Source organism: Lathyrus oleraceus, chromosome 6, assembly GCF_024323335.1.
Source record: "Lathyrus oleraceus cultivar Zhongwan6 chromosome 6, CAAS_Psat_ZW6_1.0, whole genome shotgun sequence".
NCBI classification, from domain to species: Eukaryota; Viridiplantae; Streptophyta; class Magnoliopsida; order Fabales; family Fabaceae; genus Lathyrus; species Lathyrus oleraceus.
In genome coordinates this window covers 468,149,551-468,170,850 of record NC_066584.1, presented here as the reverse complement: position 1 = coordinate 468,170,850, position 21,300 = coordinate 468,149,551, and the positions used below count along the sequence as shown (strand labels likewise).

The window sequence follows — 21,300 nt, the reverse complement described above, 5'->3', positions numbered from 1 at the left end:
TGCACAACTTTTTAGAAAACCAATACAATCTAAATTTCCAAATCCCATTCTCTATATTATTTATATTCTGCCACCAATTCGATCCAACTTTCTTCCCTCTATTCACTCTATTGTTTATTTCGCCATATTCGCTTACTAAGACACTAACCCATAAACTTTATATTTTCGGTATGAAATCTCCAAATCCACTTTCCTAATAATACAATATTGAAAGCTCTTAAGTTCTTTAAACCTAGACTACCTTTCTCTTTCTCCCTGCACACCATGTTCCAATGAATCCAATTTGTTTTCCTACTCTCCACTCCCCCACCCACAAAAATGTTTTAAAGATAGATTATAGATTAGAGATTATACCTGACGGTGCTATGAAGAAAGAAAGAAAGAAAATAGACATGTAAAGCATAAATCACAGATTTCAGAAGCACAATACGTCCACCAATAGACAAATGTCTATTATTCCATTTGGACAATCTATTCGCCACTGCATCAACCACATGTTTCCAAAGCTTCTTTTTTCTATGGTTACCTCCAATAGAGATACCAAGGTATTTAAACGATAAAGCTCTGACTTTACAATTTAACACTTGTGCAGCTTCTTCCAACTAGTATTACGGGATATTTACCCCAACCAAGAGACTTTTGTGAAAATTCACTTTCAAACCAGATATCACTTCAAATAACTGCAAAATTGCCTTGGTGCTCCTCATGTTTTTTCAACATTTATTTCCCACAATCAGTGTATCATCAACATATTGGAGGTGTGAAATGCTTACATCTCCATTCCCAAACTCGTACCCCTCAAAAAGATTTAATTGAATACTTTTCGACTATCATTAAGTTGAACCCTTCTGCTGCTATCAGAAAGAGAAAAAGCGATAGAGGACCGCCTTGCTTTAAACCTCTTCCTACTCCGAATTCTTATGTGTGGCTTTCGTTAACTAAAACTGAAATCGTGGTAGTCCGTATGCATTCTAAAATCAAACCTCTCCATTTATTATTGAATCCCGTTTTCTCCATCACGAAATCAAAATATTTGCAATCCACCTAATCATATGCCTTTTTGAAGTCTACTTTAAACACTAAAGCATCTTTTTTTCTTCTTTTAGCGTCATCCACAAGTTCATTTGCTATCAGAAATCCATCCACCATTTGACGACCTTCTAAGAAAGCAAATTGCGAATATGAAATTACTTTTTTCATCGTCTGCTTCAATCTATTTTCCTAACAACTTTGATAATACCTTATACATGCTTCACTTAAAGTGATTGACTTGAATTCGTTAAGCTTCATCGGATTCTCTATTTTTGCATCTTCCGATATATATATATTTTTTCTTTTCAATGTCATTAATAAAGAATAATCTTATCATTTTTAAAATATTTTTTCTTATATAAAATTAACTATATTTATTTAAAATTTATATTTTTGACACAATAAGTATTATATTATTAATATTAATTACTCACCATTATATTTCTTGACCATATTACAATACTTATTTTGTAAACTTTTAATATTTTAAATTTAATTAAATGTCAATATTCTTTAAATAAAACTTATTTAAAATTTAATTTAATTTTTAATATATGTGATTTATTAAAATAGATCACTTGTGTTTTATCTAAAATATATCTTCATATTAAAAATGAGTCTACTTAGCATATATTCATTCCGTCCCATATTATAAACAAATTTCATTTCTTTAAATTCATTAGATAACCGAGGTATCCGATCTATATATAAATCAGATACATCAATTATCTAATGAATCTAAAAAAGTAAAATTTATTTATAAAATGATACAGATGGATTATATACTTTAAATAGCTATTTTTATCAAATATCAGTAAGATACCCGCGCTACATATTTAGAAAAAATCTAAGCACCCTTTTGGAAAAAAAGTAAAAATGCTCTACAATGTTGAAAAATTAAAATTAACTATAATATGATGACTAGATTCAATGAACTCCATTTATTCACTCCTTTCAAATCCAATCTTCAGTCACTAGTTACAACCTCTACAGTATAAAGTCGAATAAATATTCTATTTTCATTTTTGCGTTCAAACAGCGTTACCATGGCTAATTTCTCCGAGTTTCAACCGTTGAACGAGACCACACTCATCGAATACATAAAATCCATCCCTTCACTTTCATCCAAACTCGCCAACAATTTCTCCGACATAACCGTTAAAGAAGTCGGCGATGGCAACCTCAATTTCGTCTTCATTGTTTCCAACTCCTCCGGTTCTCTCGTCATCAAACAGGTCCGACCGAGACACTAGTGATTACGTTTAATTTATTTATTTTTTAAAATTATGGTGTCTGGATCTTTATGTTCTAATTAATAATCGGTTTATTTGTTCTAGGCTCTGCCGTATGTTCGTTGCATAGGAGAATCATGGCCGATGACGAAAGAGAGAGCTTATTTTGAGTCGTTGGCGTTGAAAGAGGAGGGTAAACTGTGTCCGGAACATGTGCCGGAAGTTTATCATTTTGATCGTGTTATGTCTTTGATTGGTATGCGTTATTTGGAGCCACCGCATATAATTCTCAGAAAAGGGTTGATTGCTGGTGTTGAGTACCCTTTGTTATCTCAACACATTTCTGATTTCATGGCAAATACACTCTTCTTTACTTCTCTGCTTTTCCGTTCTACTACTGAGCATAAACGGGACGGTATGAATTTTCCCTTTTCAAGTTTGTTCAAATTTCCAAAGTTCCATAGTTTGTTATGTGATATACTACTTTGCCTGGAATTCAATTGAGCTGATAGTGGTTATTTAGATTTGATTTTGTATTGGAAATATTGGTTCCCTGATGTCTTTGTCACTTATCTGTGATACTTTTCCTGATGTTGGACAAACAACTTAATTAAGCACTTATATAGCATAAAAACTTATCACATAAGTGCTTATATACTATGAAGCACGAACTCCGACACCACACGGATACTCCGACACTGATACCATAAAAAAACATAGGACACAGACACCACGGCATATATGATTCTATTTGAGCTTTATTTATCCATTTAATATTAAAAGATTTTAAAAAAATTCTAATCAAAATCAATGTCTTAAATTCTTTATTGATAACTTTGCTTTAATACATGTTTAACCCTCTTTAGATGTAGATATGTGTGACATTTGTCCAAAAATATATAAAGGTATGTTGAAGCAAAGAAAAAACAATTTTTTTTGAAACACTTGTCTGAATTGTCTGACCTGTGTGATAGGAGTGTTATAGGGCGATGGACACAATTTCATAGTGTCAAAGCGAATAAATAAATATTTTTTTGGAGACACTTGTCTGACTTTTGTTATACGGGTGTCATACAAGTGTCAGACACCGCGACACAACTACTTCTAGAGGTTTCTGTGCTACATAGCTTATATGTAAACATTTTTATAACTAAAGATGAATTAAAGTCAAATTGTTTTAATATAAGTTATAAGCTGTTTTCATAAGCAATCCTGAATTTTCATTTGTCATAAATTGTTTTTGTAAGTTCTGCCAAACAGTCTCACGCATGTGTATGCTAGTATATAAGTTCAAATAAACCAATTCAAAATAAACCCTAAATATGAGTCTTTATTAAGCTTTTTGTTTGAAAATGGATGGAGTAAATGATATCCTCTTCTTGTGGGTATATAAGTAAAATTTTGGAACACATGATTATATTTTGATACTTCCTTTAAGACATGTTGACATTAGCCTTACTTAATACATGCTGGCTTCATGCAGTTGCTGAATTTTGCGGGAATGTGGAGTTATGCAGGCTCACCGAGCAGGTTGTTTTTTCTGACCCATATAAAGTTTCTGAATATAATCGCTGGACTTCCCCTGATCTTGATCGTGATGCTGAGGCTGTTCGGGAAGACAATCTACTGAAGCTTGAAGTTGCTGAGCTGAAAGCAAAGTATTATGTCTCGCTTTTTCTTCTTTTAATGCAGTAGTTTTGTTGTTTGGGTTTTTGTTGATGAGAATTTATGTTCATTTAGGTTCTGTGAGAGGGCTCAGGCACTAATACATGGAGATCTACACACTGGTTCAGTGATGGTTACTCCTGAATCAACTCAAGTTATTGATCCGGAATTTGGGTTTTATGGACCAATGGGTTTTGACATTGGAGCATACCTGGGAAACTTAATTCTGGCTTACTTTTCTCAAGACGGACATGCTGATCAAGCAAACGATCGAAAAGTAGGTCTTAATTGCTGTTAACTGAACTAGCATCGTAGTGTTTATCTATTGTTGTATGTTCATCTAATTTGCTATTTTTTTCCTTTAAGTTGAATTTTTGCATTGCATTGGAAGGTGAATGAAACACGACATTTGACATTTAAAACACACAATGTCATGCAGGGATATAAGGAATGGATTCTTAAGTCAATTGAAGACACTTGGAATCTTTTCCACGATAAATTCACTGGACTTTGGGAAAAGCATAGAAATGGTGCTGGCGAGGCTTATCTTCCAGCAATCTATAACAATCCTGAGGTTCAGCTGCTTGTACAGAAGAAATACATGACAGATTTGTTTCATGACAGTCTTGGATTTGGTGCTGCCAAAATGATAAGGTGACGGCACTTCCCCTTAATTATCTTTTTTCCTTTTGTAACAAAAGCCCATAGGATGAGGTTGTGATAATCATTTTCACTATAATACTACAGAATTTCTGTCTGTATATGATTTATGGGTTAAAAATACAATCAATAGTTATAGAGAAAGAAAGGAGTAGTTTCCGTTGTAGAAAAAATGACAGTGTCTCATGATTTTTGTTTTCATATAATTGATTTTGAAATAAGCTTGTCTTGCTCGAGAGTGTTTGTGCCCAGATCTTAGTTGAGCAACATGAGATGGAATTGCATGAGTTTATTTGCATAGCTCATGTCCATAAAAGAACAGGAAGGTGGCATGACTAACTCTTCCGTTTCAATTATTTGATACACAGGAGAATTGTTGGCGTGGCACACATTGAGGATCTTGAATCTATTGCTGATGCTGGTAAACGAGCAACCTGTGAACGGCGGGCACTTAATTTAGCTAAGATGATTCTCAAAGAAAGAAGAAAATTCGAGAGCATTTCTGAAATTGTCTCCGCAATTCAGCAATTTTAGGTGTGACAAGGTTTTGCTATATCAACACCTTTACCATCATCAGTTATCTGCTTTCCGGTATAGCATTCTTAGATTTTGATCAATGAGTACTACTTGTTATTTGTTTCCGTGTCAAGTTATGTATAGTGAATAAATTTTCCAGTTTCTTCTCCATGGGAGGCTGGGAAATTGTACTGGTAGCATAACACTTTCTACGTTGTGTACACATGAAATGTATTGTTCAGGAATTTTGTGTGATTATCTAAGGTTCCATTCGAAGTTCTTTTAATTATGCAACTCAATTATGAGTATGAAGGATAAGGTGCTGCTTCTACTGATTCAGTATTGTAGTTTCAATGCTGTCGGATTTAAATAATATATTTTACATAACATTTAATGGTTGGGGCTAATGATTGTGTTGGTAGTTGGTACTCGGTATAACCCGTCTTCAGTTTCGCGTTCAAATTCGCCACAAACCTGTTTTTGATATTTTCACAAAAGTGTAAAAAATGAGGTGTGATCTCATATCCTTGGTCCCATTGACTACCTACACCTGCAGGATTCCATTGATCTAAAGCACATCCAGCTTTCATCCTCATAAAATTCGCCATGCCTTCTGTGAGTCCCGAAGGAGCCTCGCCATTTCATGGTATATCCACTCAACACCTTCTTTTTTTTATATCACCACTGTACCTCTCAATGTAGCCTGCTGCAATATGAATTACATTGTTGGTAGAAAATGCAAACACTGACTTTTTCGACACCACCAAAAAGTGTCTGGCGTTAATGTTATGTTGAAAGAGTTTCTGTATGAATTCCGTGGCTGAGTTGAGTGTTTGCCTGACTTATTCTACACCTATTTCTTTGTCGAAACGGACGATAGCGCCTGTGCTGTCTCCGGCATTGTTGGACACTGGACTGTCGATTGCCTTACCACAGTTAGTTAGCAGCTGTTAGAGTTAGTAGGAAGAACAAGACATGCTGAAGGTGTTGTTGTCCATTGTTGTTTTAGGTGATCTTTTTTATGAGATCGTTTGAGGTGTGAAATAGCAGGGAATAAGGGGGTGTTAAGAGCATGACATATATCAATTGATATTAAATTGTGAAAGAAAGTTGTGTTCATAGCCCCTTTAACAACATGAATCAAATTCATACTTTATCCTTTTCTCAAATAAAAATAATGAGATAATGATTGCTCACTCTGTCACTAAGTTATTTTGCTGTCGCCAGAGTGACCTATCATAAACCATTAAGATTTGAGTATTGTGACCTCTTTCCTAACTTCATACCCAAAATATTCAACTTTCCAACATTAATATTTTTTAGAAGTAAAACTTGTATAGAAAGAAAGAGTAATAGGAGTATTCAATTCTACAAGCAAAAGCATTTACATGATGGACTGCTATAACAGCAACAAAACCAAACAGACAATAAAATCAGAGTTTCGAAATTGGATTATCACACCGGTCATCCCATCTGAATTCTTCCAACACTTTGACTCTAGCAACAAACCACTCCCAAAATATTGCTTTGGCCATTCCAACCATTTCTTTCACTCCTTCGCAGCCCCCCCTTTAAAGAGTTTCTCATAACAAACTGCCAACCAAACCACCAACCTGAGATTCTTTTTAACATTGCCTTTAAGGTTAAGTCTGAAACGTTTGCAACGATCGATCCTACCTCTGGTATCACGGATATAGCCAATCAATTATAAATCATTTTCCACGCTTGATTTACCAACAGAGAAAGATGAGTTGTTGTTTTCTCCGCCGCAAAACACAATGTGCAAACAGTGTTGTGATTTCCGCTAATAATCCCTCTGCTAGCCAAAGCTGTTCTAGTTGGCAACCGGTTCAACAATAACCTCCATCCGAAAATGAGAACTTTGCTTGGAGCGTTCGTGATTCACAACAGATCCAATTGATGAAGAATACACTCCACCACCCGCGGATTAACATTAGTAAGAGCTTCTAAAATTTGATATATCTTTTTTTACCAAGAAGCCGTTTTTGTTCCTCCACCAAACGAAAGAAACTTCAACCTGCTGCCTTAGTTGAATATCTCGCAAGATAGATAAGAGAATATTCAGTTCTCACTATTCTTCTTCCTTGAAATACATGTCTTCCATAAGTAAACATTTTAGATATAATATCTCTATATCTCATTGACAACAGACCCGACCAAACAACCTAAGGTTCATTAAGTAAACGCCAATTCCACTTGCTCAAGAGAGTCAACTTGATTTTCTCTCAATGATTTACACCTAACCCTGATTCTTCTATTTACACACATTCAGTCAACTAATCCAAACAACTTTCCTTTTCTCAGAATTTTCACCTCGCAAAAATTCTGTCGAGAGACTACCACCTTCGTGAGTCTATCATCTAGCATTTTTGTCAGGATTCTATAAACACTCTCCACTATGCAGATTGGTCGAAACTCATTCAAACCTTGAGGGTTGCACGTTTTTGGAATTAGTGCTATGAACGACGTCGTGATAGATTTTGGCAAGATGACTTTCGAATAAAATTCAAAGCCACAATCGAATAGATCAACCTTTACAAGCTCCACTTCTTATAAAATCCCACCCAGACTTTTCTCACTATGGTAACTCCAAATTACTTCCTTCAGTCCCTCTATAGAAAACGGTTACTCAGTCATAATTTTATGTGTTTCAGACAGGTGCTTAAACTCCACCCTTGCAGTTTTGTCCTTCCTCCAAAGATTTTATGAACCTTTATTTATTTATTTGCATTTATTTTTATGTTATTTACTTTTACGCTTAACAAGTAATAGACAACCTTTTTCTCTATTAAGTCTTAAAAGCTTTTAAATCATTGATTTACGTGGATACGATAATGGTAAAATTTACTTTTGTTATTATCGCAACAAACAGATTTTATTATCGAGGACTCAGGCTAGTTTTAAATATTTAATATAGTTTTTATTATTTTAAATATTTTTTATATATATATATATATATATATATATATATATATATATATATATATATATATATATATATATATATATATATATATATATATATATATATATATATATATGTATATTATATGTATATATATATATATATATATATATATATATATATATATATATATATTATATATATGTATATATACATATGTATATAGATATGTATATACACAATATATATATATAATATATATATATATATTATATATATATATATTATATATATTATATATATATATATATATATATATATATATATAAATATATATATATATATATATATGTGTATTTGTATATTTTGTTTATAAACACTAACCCATTAACATTTAAAATCAATCTGTTTTTACTAGTTTATGTGAAGGAAGATTCTGCGGTACAATTTTTATTCGATCCTGAAATCAAAAGAATCGTATGCAGAAACCTTAGTAAAAATAGGAAAAAGAATCAAAGAGCTGAAAAGCTAGATCTACAAGAGTCTTCTATTTCAATAGAAGGAACTATGGTTGAAGTTATCAACACCAACACCAACAATAATGAAAATATAAATGGTGACACATTGTGTCAACATAGTCCCAGACATCTAGCTCATCTTGTTAGGACACAACGGAATGTTTGACAAAGTGAAATGGCTTATTTAAAACTTTGTATGCTAACCTTTTTGCAGGTTAAGATTATGAAGACACGTACACGCATCACACAAAATTCTACAAAATTAGTAGTATGTTAGGAGTTCTCGAAAATGAGGAAGAGGCGATAGTCCTACAATTATTTTCACACTCTCTGATTGGAAAAGAAAATGATGGTATCTAAATCAACTCACATCGACGATGACAAATTGGAACTTGCTAGAGAAAAAGTTCCTAAATTGATTCTTTCCCCATAACAAATTCATGGAAGCCAAGACAACCATCATTGTGTTTTTCCTAGGCATAAAAAACTCTTTGTGAAGCATGGGAAACATACAAGTCCATGCCGAGACAATGTCCAAACCACGATTTTGACGAAACCATGCATATACACATCTTTAGGAATGGACCTCAACAATAGCCAAAGTTACTGCAAAATGTTATTGTTGAAGGTTCTCAGATGTCCAAAAGTGCGAACGATGCATCAACAATCATTGAGCAGATGAGGCTCAATGATCATCACTGGCAACACAATAGAAACCCCTCGAAAAGGAAGAACAGTATCATATAACTAGCTAAATACAAATGATAGCATTCTTTCTAAAAAAAGTCATTAACTCAAACGATGGATGAATTAGATAAACAATTGTCAAAGTTGTCGCAATATCTAAAGGAAATGCATATGATACCTCAACAAAGACATATTACATTTTATGAACTATGCAGCAGAGATCATCCAACCAGATTTTCCCCTACTGATGGAGAACTAATTATGTAGGAAAATAAAAGTCTTGACAATATCAGAATAACAAGTTTCCCCGAAACAACAATTTCAATCAAAAATGGAGATTCGAAGCTGATCCATCCAATAAACATTTTTTTCAGCATTACACACACACACACACACACACGCCCGCCCGCACACACGTAGGCACGCACACACGCATGCACGTACACACGCGTACACACATGCACACACGCACACAGGCACACGCACAGGTAGACACGAACACACGCACGCTGGCAACACGCGCACACACACACACACACCCATACTCGCGCATGCACACACGCACACACACACACACACACACACGCAGGCACGCACGCATGCGCGCGCACACACACACACACACACACACACACCCATGCACGCACGTGTAACACCCCGATTTAATTTCCGTATTTATTTATTATGTGTTTATTTTAATTGATCATTATTTGGTGTGATAATTAATTAAATATGTGTTCCGGTGATTATTTGAATTATTTGAATATATGTGTTATTTGAATAATTGAATTTTATGAGTAGAAATAACAATTGTCTAGTAATGGGCCTAATTAATTAGAATGAGTGGATAATTTGATTAAGCCCATTATGAGTTAAAAAGATAGTAAGGGTTTTAGAGATTAGAGTTAGTTTTGTAAAACAAGAGAAGAAGAGAGAATAGAATAGAAGAGAAGAGAAAAAGGAGAAGAGAAAACTAGAAGAAGAAGAAGCTAGAGATTTCATCTATACTAAGATAAGGGTGGGATTTCAAGTGGTCATGAGTAAACATAATGTATGTAATGTATGTGGGTTAGATATCATGAACTTAGGATTTGGGGTTTTGATTTTTGAGAAACCCTAACATGTGTTTATGTTTTAATCCATGAAATTGATGTTTATGTTATGCTATGATGTTTCTATATTGAATTCCATGAATGAATATGCGTATAGAATATGATTTGGTGTATAATTGCATGTTTGAGTTTCACTTGAAAATTGTTGATTTGAGATTTTGGTGAAAATTAGTGGAGCTTAGAATCTTGTTTCTATGATCCTAATAGTTGCTATATGATATATAAAGGTTATATAAGTATTTATTTCATGAAAAATGATGGATTAATGTGGTTTTATGATGAAAATTCATGCTGGACAACAACATTTTTGCAACAGCAGTTTTTCTGGTTTTTGACAGCATTTTCGCAACAACAAATTTTCTGGTTTTGACTGCATTTTGAAAAACTTGTAAATTCAATAACTTTTGAACCGTAACACCGTTTGAGGTGCCGTTTGGACCGTTACGAAGCTAAGAATATTATCTATAACATGATATTCATTTTGATAACACTAGATTAATATTTTATCAAAAGAATCCTAATATGGATGTTTGTTGTATGAGTGGTGAATGTGAATGATATGTTTTCTATTGTTTGACATGTATTGGATGGTTTTAGATGGATTTTGTGAAGAAACATAATACTTGAAATTATGTATGTGATGATGTGAATTGGTGAATTTGATGAATAACATGAATTGGCTTGTTTGCTTTATGTTAATGTGTTGTGATGAGATGATGAATGCTATTTGATGTATTATTTGAGATTGAAGTCATGTTAGGTGTATGTTATGCAAATGTTGGATATGGTATGATTATGTATGATTAAGGGGTTGCGACCGTCTTAATTGCACGAGTCTTGTTGTTGTTGCACACTTACACTAGCATGAGTCTATGAAAGAGGCAATATTGGGTAATCTCGCGTAGATTATTTGCTTGTCCCAAACCTAACGCCGAATTGGGTTTGAAAGCTTAAGGCCGAATCGAGATTTAGAGGTGGTTATCTAGTCTATTTGAGAGACGCTCGGCAAGCCTGAAATGATAACGGATGGGATCCACGTGCATATCGCATTGAGTCGCACATCTCGGTGTGGATTGTTGTTTGTTTGATTATGTGAATATGATTTTGGTAGATATGCATATACATGTGTAACACCTCAAAATTTGCCCTCATCTCGTGGGACTAGCATTAACATATTTGCATATCATTTTAGGGCATTAGGCATTTCATATTGCATAACATGTGGATACATTTTGCAAGCCATTCTCCCCAAGTCTTGGTCAGAAGGTGAGAAAGTCAGAAGGTGCAAGCCTAGGGTTTTATTGATTGATCATGGCCATCTGAGGATTGGGCTGTGAATTAGGGTTTCATGATCCTCAAGGGTATTGGTCTTCATATTGATTGAATTGATACATCATCATCATCATGGTTGGATGTCATCAGGAGATTGAAGAAGATTCCTGGAGATTAGGGTTTTGACCACTGGTCAACCCTAATCAGTTGCATTGGGCCAGTCAGGGTTTAATCAGGAGAGGGGGTCTATGATGGTTATGGGGTTCATTCTATGATTATTTTGAGCTTCTTGAGGCTAGGGTTTCACCCTTGAGCCATTTCAGTTGGAGATTGAAGCTTAAATTGATCAATGCATTGCCTGATTCATCTATCAGTTGAAAAAGTCAACTGTGGTCAACTGTACATGATCTGGTGAATTTGGAGGTGGAAATGAGTTGGATACACTTCATTCATGTTGGAACAAGTGTTATATGACATCTCAAAGCTTAAGAATGAAGAAAATCAAGTCAGGACAAAAACTGCCAAAAATAGCAAGTGACTTGTAACTGAAGTTTCCAAAAATGGAAAGTTTTGGACCTCAAGGCCACGTGTCCAAGGAAGCTTCAAATGAAAAATTGTTCAACATGAAAGTTGTAGATCTTGTTCTCACCTTTCCAAAAAGTCCAAGAACTTGAAAATCCAATGTATGGTTTGGAAATTATGGCTCAGTGAATTTCAAAAATGACCTGTAATCAGGAGGTCATAACTTCCACATACTTTGTCCAAATTGCAAGTTCTTTATATGCACAAACTCCATTTGACATGTACTTTGAGGGTGAATCATTGGATTTGTTCAAAAATGGCCAAGGCAAAAAGTCACTTTTCAACTGGACAGCTGAATTGGATCAGGGGCAAAATTGTCCAACTCTCAAAATAATTGGAATTTTTGAATGGGACTTTTTCCAACACCTCAGAAATGGCATTTTAAGCTTGTTTGAATAATCATTTCATGGCTAATGCATTTGGTTTGGAATGTGGTTTGAAAAATGCATGGTGAAAATTGGACATTTTTGCATCCACATGTGATTTTGAGAAATACATGACCAATAAGCATGGGACAAGTTTCTACAGTCCACATGTGATATTTAGAAGGTGTATGTGCTGTCAAAACAGGTGGCACTAGCTGTCATGGTGAAATTCCAATTTTACCCCTCCTTTGAAAATTGCCATTTACACTAACAATGCTTTTGGTTAATTAAGTGGATTAGTGGAAGATTAAGGTATCATATATAATCTAAATCTCCTTCTAATCATAACAGAATCACAATCACCAAGAATTCAGATCTGAAAACCTCTCATTCTCTCAAGTTTCTCTCAAGAACACCAACCTTCAATCTCAAGTTTCTTCATCATTCCTCAACCAATCTTCACGATTTTTGTTGCATTGAACTCACATCATCCTCAACAACATCTGTTTGGATAATTTGGAAGGGAAAGAAGGCCAATCGCGACTGTTCAAAATTTCATCATCCATGGCAAATTCGAATTAAGAGCTCTAGGATCAACATCAATTGGAACTGGACACACATATCACCTTCCTCATCATATTTCTACTTCTGTTTGTGGAGAAAAGCACGTGAGGAGCATCAAATTGCACTGCCATTTCCAGGTAACTCGAAAATTCGACTTTCACCATTTGCTTAATGCTTATATGCGTTAGAAAGAGTGATGAACGTAGGTTATGAGTATGTGTTTGGTTTTGAGAATAGTGAACCCTAGGGAGAGAAATCTGAGTTTGAAAGTATGAACACGAACCCTAGGTGCTTCGATTTGGTTGATTTAGGAACAATTAGGTTTGGATAAGTGGATATTTGGATTGTAGACATTGAGACGAGTCCAACGGATATGGCCATGTCCATTTTCGTTAACTTTTGATGTTCTTCATAATTTTCATTTTCTGGAAATGTTTTGGTGAGAACGAAGAAGAAAGATGAGTTTGATCTGAAAAAGCTTTTGAAAATTCAAGTGAGATGTTTCCCGCCAGCGCCAAATATATTTACGGAAATGCCATTGTTGTTTTTAATTAATTCATTTAATTTATAAAAATTATAAAGACCTTAAAAAATTAATAAAAAATAGCAAAAAAATCCTAAAAATATGGCAATTTTTTCTATGACTTTGTTGACTTGTCTAGATGATTTTTGACCTATTGGTCAAAGTTGTGCTTGGTGAAAATGTTGTTTGGCATAGGCTTTTCTCACACATGTTCATTTTGATACATTTTGTTAATTGACTTGTGAAATGCTCATATTGTAAAAGAAATTTGTGCCAATTTTTGTGATGATTCCTGACTGGTTGATGTTCATTTATATGTAAATTTCATGCATTTTTGATACCTGGTTATGTAGTTATGAATTTTGGAAGTTAGGTGTGACAATTTGTGTCACACCTCTTGATGTCAACTTGTGGAATTTAATTGATTGACCTATACATGTTAGAATTGAATGAAATTTTGCATGGTGTTTGATTGACATGTTAGGATGCCTGGTGAATTTTTGTGGAATTTTACACTGCATTTTCTAATTGATTGTGAATTTTCATTTCTGGTGATTAAATTTGCAAGCTCATGTGACCTAGGTTGGTAGAATGATTGTGAAATCTTCATATGGTATTGTATGGTCATGAAATTTGGTATGAATGTTGTAGACACATAATGTGACATCCCTGTTTTGGTCTCATCCATTTCTTTATTGTTTTCATTGAGTTATGAATTTTTGAAGTGGATGTATGCATTGATGTTGTGGTTTGAAGCATGAAATTGTGACTGTTTTTGTTGATTTTCATTGACATGGTTCTATTTGCCCAATTGAGCTCAAATTTGACATGGTAGACCTTGAAGATCCCCTGTTTAGGTGTAATTTATTTGATAATTTTTAGATTTGTTTTGATGTGGATTTGAATGCAATAATTCTGTTTGTATGCTTGGTGCCTCATTTGGACTAGTTTGCCTTATTTCGTGCATAGCATGAACATGATGAATGATATAAACATGAGACCAAGTGTGTTTGCTCTTGTTTGACATTAATTTGAGTTTGGTTGGTGAATACCTTGCTGTTTAGGAATTTTTTCTTGCTTTGGACCCTAGGCTTGGCCTAGTGGTCTAGTTGCTAATGTTTGCTTGATTTTTCAGGATTAAAAAGCAATGCACATGGAGAATGATCCAAATCAATTTTAATTGATGTTGTTGATATTTGTACATTAACATAACTTGGTTTTGTAGGTTGTGAAGCTTAGGCTTAAGCTTTGAGCTTGCCTTGTGTTGTGTATTGAGTTGTATAGTTTGATTGATTGAACTTGCTGTTTATGGTTTGTCTGTCTGATTACTAACTGTGTTTGATTGTTTCCAGGTACTTTAGTTGCTCAGTTCCTTGTGAACTTTTTGCTTTGCTTTGCTTAAGCAACTTGCATTGAGGTATAGCTTCCTAAACTTCATGTAGTCTGGAGACCCTGCTGTTACCGGGCCGGGCAAATGTCTGAAGTCCTCCTTAAGAGGCAATGCTTGTGTATGTTTATTTTTAAGCCCAAGCAGGTGAAAGTCCTTCAAAGAAGGCGATTGGTGGAAGTTAGGGACAAGCAGTCTGTCCCCCACTATTCAGTTGAGTCTTCTCCTTGCTCCCATTACATGGTTGTAGCATTGAGATCAAAAGCCCAAGATCCGTTGTGTCAGAGTCATCGAGTATAAAAGGGTTCCCCTATTCTGGACCCATGCTCATTTGTCAGCTCTCCCTGGTTAGGGATAAGAGCTGTGAGGTCTGATCCTCACTTCATCCTTTCATCTGCTTCACCTTAGCCTCGTAATGGCAAGGTTAAGAGCAAAACCAGCCTGTACAGACGACTTGCTTAGGCAGTCAAACCTGATTGATTGAGCCCCCTTGTTTGGCTATAGCGTGTGCTCTGTGAATCTCTGATTGATATGCTTGTTTGAGATGCCTGTTCTCACTTGATATGTGATTGTATGCTTGTGTGCTAGCTTCTTTCCTGGTTAGGATAGGCTTGTTTATGCAAGTAGGTAGAAACCTGAACTTAGGGTGACTTTGCATGACAACATTAGGCTCGAGTCTCAGCTCCCTAGTGTCGTGTTTTCCCCCCGGTTTCTGGTTAACAATTCAGTCCCTTTCAGGGGAACTACATCGCCCTGATCCTCGTGCCAGACGAGGTATGTAGGCAGGTGGTCGTGCGAGACCACTCCGGGCAATCTTTTTCTTTTTGCGTGTGTTTGCATGTTATCTGACTGTGTATGTTTGGGTTCGGATGCCGACGTAAGCCCAGTGATTGGCAGTCGGGCTCCACGTTTGCCCTTCTGAGTGAGTTTTGGTTCGGATGCCGACGTAATTCCATCCAGTGGTTGTCGGGCTCCATGTTTGCCACCCTTGCTTGTTTGTTTTGTGTTGTTTGGCGTGCGTAAGCCGAACTACAGTGGCTCTGATTCTTGTTCCAGACAAGATATGTAGGCATAAGGTGCGATGCCTTATCGAGCTCCGTTTCTCCTAACCCCACCTGCGTTCCCTGTGTGTGTGTGTGATGTTTTAGCAACCTTTTCTTTATTCTAGGACGTGGATCCCTAGGAGTACCTAGGACGTGAGGGGTGCTAATACCTTCCCCTCGCGTAACCGACTCCCGAACCTTTTCTCTCTGGTCGCGAGACCATGTCTTTCCAGGTTTCTCTGAGCGTTTCCTTTCCCTATCTTGGGATAAATAACGTTTAGTGGCGGCTCTGTGTGTTTTTATTTTTAGGCTCGCCGGTTGATTTTTCGCAGGATGCGACAGCTGGCGACTCTGCTGGGGACATCTGGATGTAGACCTATGCTGGTCCATCGTCCCTAAGCAAGTCCTTCCTAGCGTTCTAGGATTAGTTTAGGTTGCTTGTTGTGTGATTTATTGCATTTATTATTCTAACCAGTGTGTATATATTTGCATTAATGTCTGCATGCATCATACTATCATGTTGTTGCCGTCCTCTGCAGGTGGTTCTGTTGTTTGGGGTGGGTGTTCTGAGTGGGGCTAAAACCCAGGCCCGAGTATACACCTAGGACTAGTGTGGTCTCATGTTCCTCATTTGCTGGATCAGCATATTGTTGCAACGTGACATACCACGAGCCAGACGAGGTTCATTTGATAGTGCTTTCCTCTGTGGGGTACTCCACTTTGGTTGAGTTACTTCATCTGAACTATTGACTCTGGTGACCGATCATTTCCCGGATCTTTGGTTTAGACGATCTCAGGAGAGCTGCAATGGCACACCCGAAAGGGCAAACCCATTGAGTATCTCTGCACGATTGTCGAGACTATTGTCCGCCTTAGGATAACCTGTTTAGAATTTACCTGTGAGGGGAAGGTGATTCGTTCAGATGCATAATCAGATGTTGACTTTTGGATCAGTGATTCAGAGACGTGTTTATAAGTCGGATTTATGATCATTTATTGCCGTGACGCCGGAGTGCTGTCCGTGATTTATCAGTGGGGATCCGTTTATTTCAGGATTCCCCGGGCCGAGATAGTCATCAGTGGGGATCCGTTTATTTCGGATTCCCTGGGCCGATTCAGATGGTGGTGTGTCTGCTCAGAGACCAGTGATGATGATGATGTATCTGTCTTCCGTTTATTTCGGAACCCGTGGGTCAGAATTGTGATTGTTCATTCCTCAGATGGTTATGATCAGTTCAGAGACCAGATTCAGTGCAACAGATGATCAGATGACTTGGAGGATGGCAATGCATTGCATTCATTCATCAGCATCATTACATCTCGCATTATTTGCATCTAACACATGTTTATCCATATGCAGGGACATTTTGGATTGATATCCTGGTTGAGAGGCTTTCTGCTAGAAATGAGAACCGGCTTGAAGCATGATGTTGTCTACAGTTTCTTCAACCCAGAGATTGATGAGTTGAGAGACATGATTGCATTGATTACACCTGACCATGTGGGGATGTTCAGGGAGTCATACGGTAGTATCCTGAAGATGGTTTTCAGACTCACTGACAGTGACAGAAGCGCCATTCATACTCTTCTCCAGTTCTATGACCCGGGGCTGAGATGCTTTGTATTTCCGGGCTATTTGTTGGGACCTCTGATGGAGGACTATGCCAGTATCCTGGGTGTTCAGATCCGCGATCAGATTCCTTTTTGTGCTATTAGGAGAGAGCCTGACGTCCTTGGGATTTCCCGTGCTCTTTATTTGAGGCCGGAAATAGTCAAAGAGGGTTTGAAGGAGAAAGGAAAATTACCCGGTTTTCATTTGAGTTTCTTGGAGGCTAATGCCAAGGAGCATGCTGCTATGGGTAACTGGAAGACGGTTTGTGCTCTGACCGCCGTGAGCATTTATGGGATTGTTCTGTTTCCTAATCAGAAGGATTTTGTGGACCATAATGCTATCAGATTGTTCATGCAGAGAAACCTTATTCCTACTCTGGTCGGAGACGTTTACTACCCGGTGCATAACAGGAATGAGAAGAGGCGTGGTGGTTTGATCAGATGCTGTTCTCAGTTGCTCTTCCGATGGTTTATGGGGTATTTGCCTTCTCGGGGTGCCTTTGCTCATATTGATCCCACTGTCAAGTGGTCGTTCAGGTTGATGGGTTTGCGGGCTGATGATATCGCTTGGACTCATAATGGTTTGGCTGGACGGAATTTTATATATAGCTGCGGGGATTTTCCCAATGTGCCTCTTATAGGAGTTCAGGGTTGCATTAATTACAACCCGACGCTTCTTAGGAGACAGATGGGGTTCGCTATGGAGGTTCCTCCTCTCGAGTGTGAGACTCAGGAGTCCTTTTACTTCCCGATTGAGGGCAATCAGGCCAAGCTGATGCAGGTGTCCGGGGCATGGCGCAACATCCAGAAGAAGGGTAATGTTCCATTTGGTAAGGTCAATTGTCGGTATTTTCCTTTGTTTGAAGATTGGCTGCGGAAGAGGATTGAAGCCACATTTCTACCATTTCCTGGGGGTGATCCTGTGTGTCCTATGATCGAGGGTCCAAGTTCTTCCGTCAGCATGGAGGAATTCCTTGAGATGAAGAGGGCCAGAGATCAGTTACTTGCAGAGAAAGCTGAGTTGGAGAGAAGTGTTGCTCGGTTTCAGGCAGCTAATCAAGAGATCAAAGTCAAGATGGAAGATCAAGACAAGCGACATGCCCTAGAAGCCCAACGCTTTGAGATGGATACGGCCTACTATGGGAAGATCAGCCAGGCTTTAGCATCGTCCAACAGGGAGCATGACATCACAAAGGAGAAGCTGTTCAGAGCATCAAAGGTGATTGAAGATGAGAAGAGAAGGCAAATACTTGTCAGAGATCAGAGGGACGACAGAGTCCGAGTCCTCATTGCTGAGTGGGAGACCAAGCTGAAGGTCAGGGAAGCAGAGAATCTGAAGATCATTGCCGAGAGAGACCACTATATGGCCGAGAGAGACCACTACTTCAGGCAGATGAAGATTCATCAGAAGGAAGTGGGGAGACTACAACAGGAGAACACCGAGCTCAGGTTTGCCGCAGAGTTCGCGAGGATGGAAGATGAGATAGGGCCATCTGTGGGACCCTCATCCAGTTAGATCTTTCATTTGTGTTGGATTACCGTCAGGCTTGTTGACGGAATTCACTTGTCTGTATTTCTTTCCTATTCTGGAGGATTGTATTTGATTTTATCTGGTTGATGTATGACTATGGCACTGTTTGTGCACTCTTTGGTTATGTGATGGTTATTTTCAGTCAGTGATTAATCTTCAAGCTTTATTTGCTTTGCCGTATGCAATCACACAAGCACACACATGGTCGGGGGTATCATGCTGAATCACATATCTCCGATCTGCACGATAAAATCAAACGCTGAATATCAGAATATTAGTGCCGGATTATTGCTTGTCTCAGTGATGCCAGGATCGAGAGACAAAGTGTCCTTCATATGAATAGACACTGCATCCATGCATTGATCATAATGACTGTGCTTTATTTTGCAGGTGTTTGTTATTAACGTGCTTGCTTGTGACAGGAATCATTGCTCGCGCTCGAAGGACAGTACCTTTGCACTCAACACGCCCTCACAGATATTACACCCGAAGGAATACACCCAGACTCATGGAGCTTCCCAGTGCTGATATGCTTGAATTGAAGGAAAAGATGACCGAGCTGATCAATATAATGCAAGGTTTTGCAATTGGTCAGAAAGCACTGGCGGATAAAGTTGAGAAACTCGAGCGGGTTTCTGCTCAGAACAGTGGGGTCAACCTGGATGGAGTCTCCAACCAGGGGCAGGGATCTCGTGATGGTGGAAAGAAGACAACAGTTGGTCTGGTGAATAATGCTGGTGCTGCTGGTCAACCGGGGCCTAGTCAAAATATGAAGGACAATTTTGTGCCTCCGTTCTATGGTTTTGATGAAGATCAGGAAGAGGATAGGGAGGCTGACCAATTTTCTATGCAGAACGAGCCTTTCGTGCCTTACAACATTCCTCCTCAGAATAAAGAAATTCAGCTGCTGGCTGAGAAAATCAAAGTGCTGGAGAGCTATGCCACGCCTGGGGTGGTAAATATGTCCAACATGGGGCTGGTGGAGGGGATTGTAATCCCTCAGAAATTCAAGGCGCCCGCATTCGACAAATACAATGGCAGTTCTTGCCCGGAAACTCATCTCCAGGCATTTGTCCGCAAAATCTCGGCATACACCGCAGATCAAAAACTGTGGATGTACTTTTTCCAGGACAACCTGTCTGGGGGCTCCCTGGAATGGTACACCAAGTTGAGATCTTCTGATATCAAAAGCTGGCAAGATCTTGGGGATGCGTTCTTCAAGCAGTACCATTTTAATGCAGATATGGCTCCGAGCCGTACCCAGTTGCAGGGTATGTCTCAAAAGCATAATGAGGGCTTTAAGGAGTATGCCCAAAGGTGGAGAGAACTGGCTGCGAGGGTGCAACCTCCTCTTGTGGACAGGGAGATGTCAGATCTGTTTATGGGGACCTTGCAGGGGCCGTTTGCCGAAAGAATGGTGGGTTGTCCTGTGACCAATTTCTCAGACATTGTGGTGGCAGGCGAAAGAATTGAGAGTTGGTTGAAGTTGGGCAAGATTCAGGGTGCGTCTTCTTCTTCGTCAGGATCGAAGAAACCATTTGGTAATAATGGCGGGCAGAGGAAGAAGGAAGGAGACACTAGTGCAGTGTACACTCAACGTGGACCCAGTAGGGACCGTTACTTCCAGCACAATGCTGCAGTAACAATTCCTGCTGAGTCTCAGCCAGCACAACCACAACAGCAGCAACAGCAACAGAGACAACAACCCTTTCAGCAGAGGCAGCAAAGGGCTGGTTATCAGATCCGGGGCAGAGTACAGGATCGTCAGTTTGATAGGCCTCCAGTGAGCTATGCTTTCTTGTTTAAGAAGCTGCAAGATTTGGGCCTTGTGCAAACTAGAACTCTGGCACCTTTGAGACCTGATCAAAGGCCGCCCAGCTATGATGAGAACGCGAAGTGTGAATTCCACTCAGGTGCGCCTGGGCATAACATTGAGAACTGTAAAGCTTTTAAGCACACAGTTCAGGATCTAGTGGATTCCAAGGCTATTAATTTTGCTCCATCTCCCAATGTCAACGCAAATCCCATGCCCGCGCATGGTCAAAGGGGGGTGAATGCAATTTCTGCTGAAAAT

The 21,300-nt window shown here is 38.0% G+C and overlaps 1 protein-coding gene across 1 annotated transcript; it reads left to right on the top strand.

The window, feature by feature from the left end:
• The first annotated feature begins 1,966 nt into the window (after nt 1-1,966).
• LOC127098250 (methylthioribose kinase) lies at nt 1,967-5,391 on the top strand. Its single transcript, XM_051036785.1, has 6 exons — nt 1,967-2,267; nt 2,370-2,679; nt 3,748-3,922; nt 4,005-4,206; nt 4,369-4,583; nt 4,958-5,391. The coding sequence occupies exons 1-6, from the start codon at nt 2,079-2,081 to the stop codon at nt 5,121-5,123; spliced, it is 1,257 nt and encodes a 418-aa protein (XP_050892742.1). The 5' UTR covers nt 1,967-2,078; the 3' UTR covers nt 5,124-5,391.
• The last annotated feature ends 15,909 nt before the right edge of the window (nt 5,392-21,300 follow it).

Excerpts from the sequence above, each read along its gene's own strand:
- LOC127098250 (XM_051036785.1), top strand. The coding sequence starts at position 2,079 with ATGGCTAATTTCTCCGAGTTTCAACCGTTGAACGAGACCACACTCATC. Across the intron at positions 2,680-3,747 it reads TACTGAGCATAAACGGGACG|TTGCTGAATTTTGCGGGAAT; the intron begins GTATGAATTTTC and ends GGCTTCATGCAG. Across the intron at positions 4,584-4,957 it reads GGTGCTGCCAAAATGATAAG|GAGAATTGTTGGCGTGGCAC; the intron begins GTGACGGCACTT and ends TTTGATACACAG.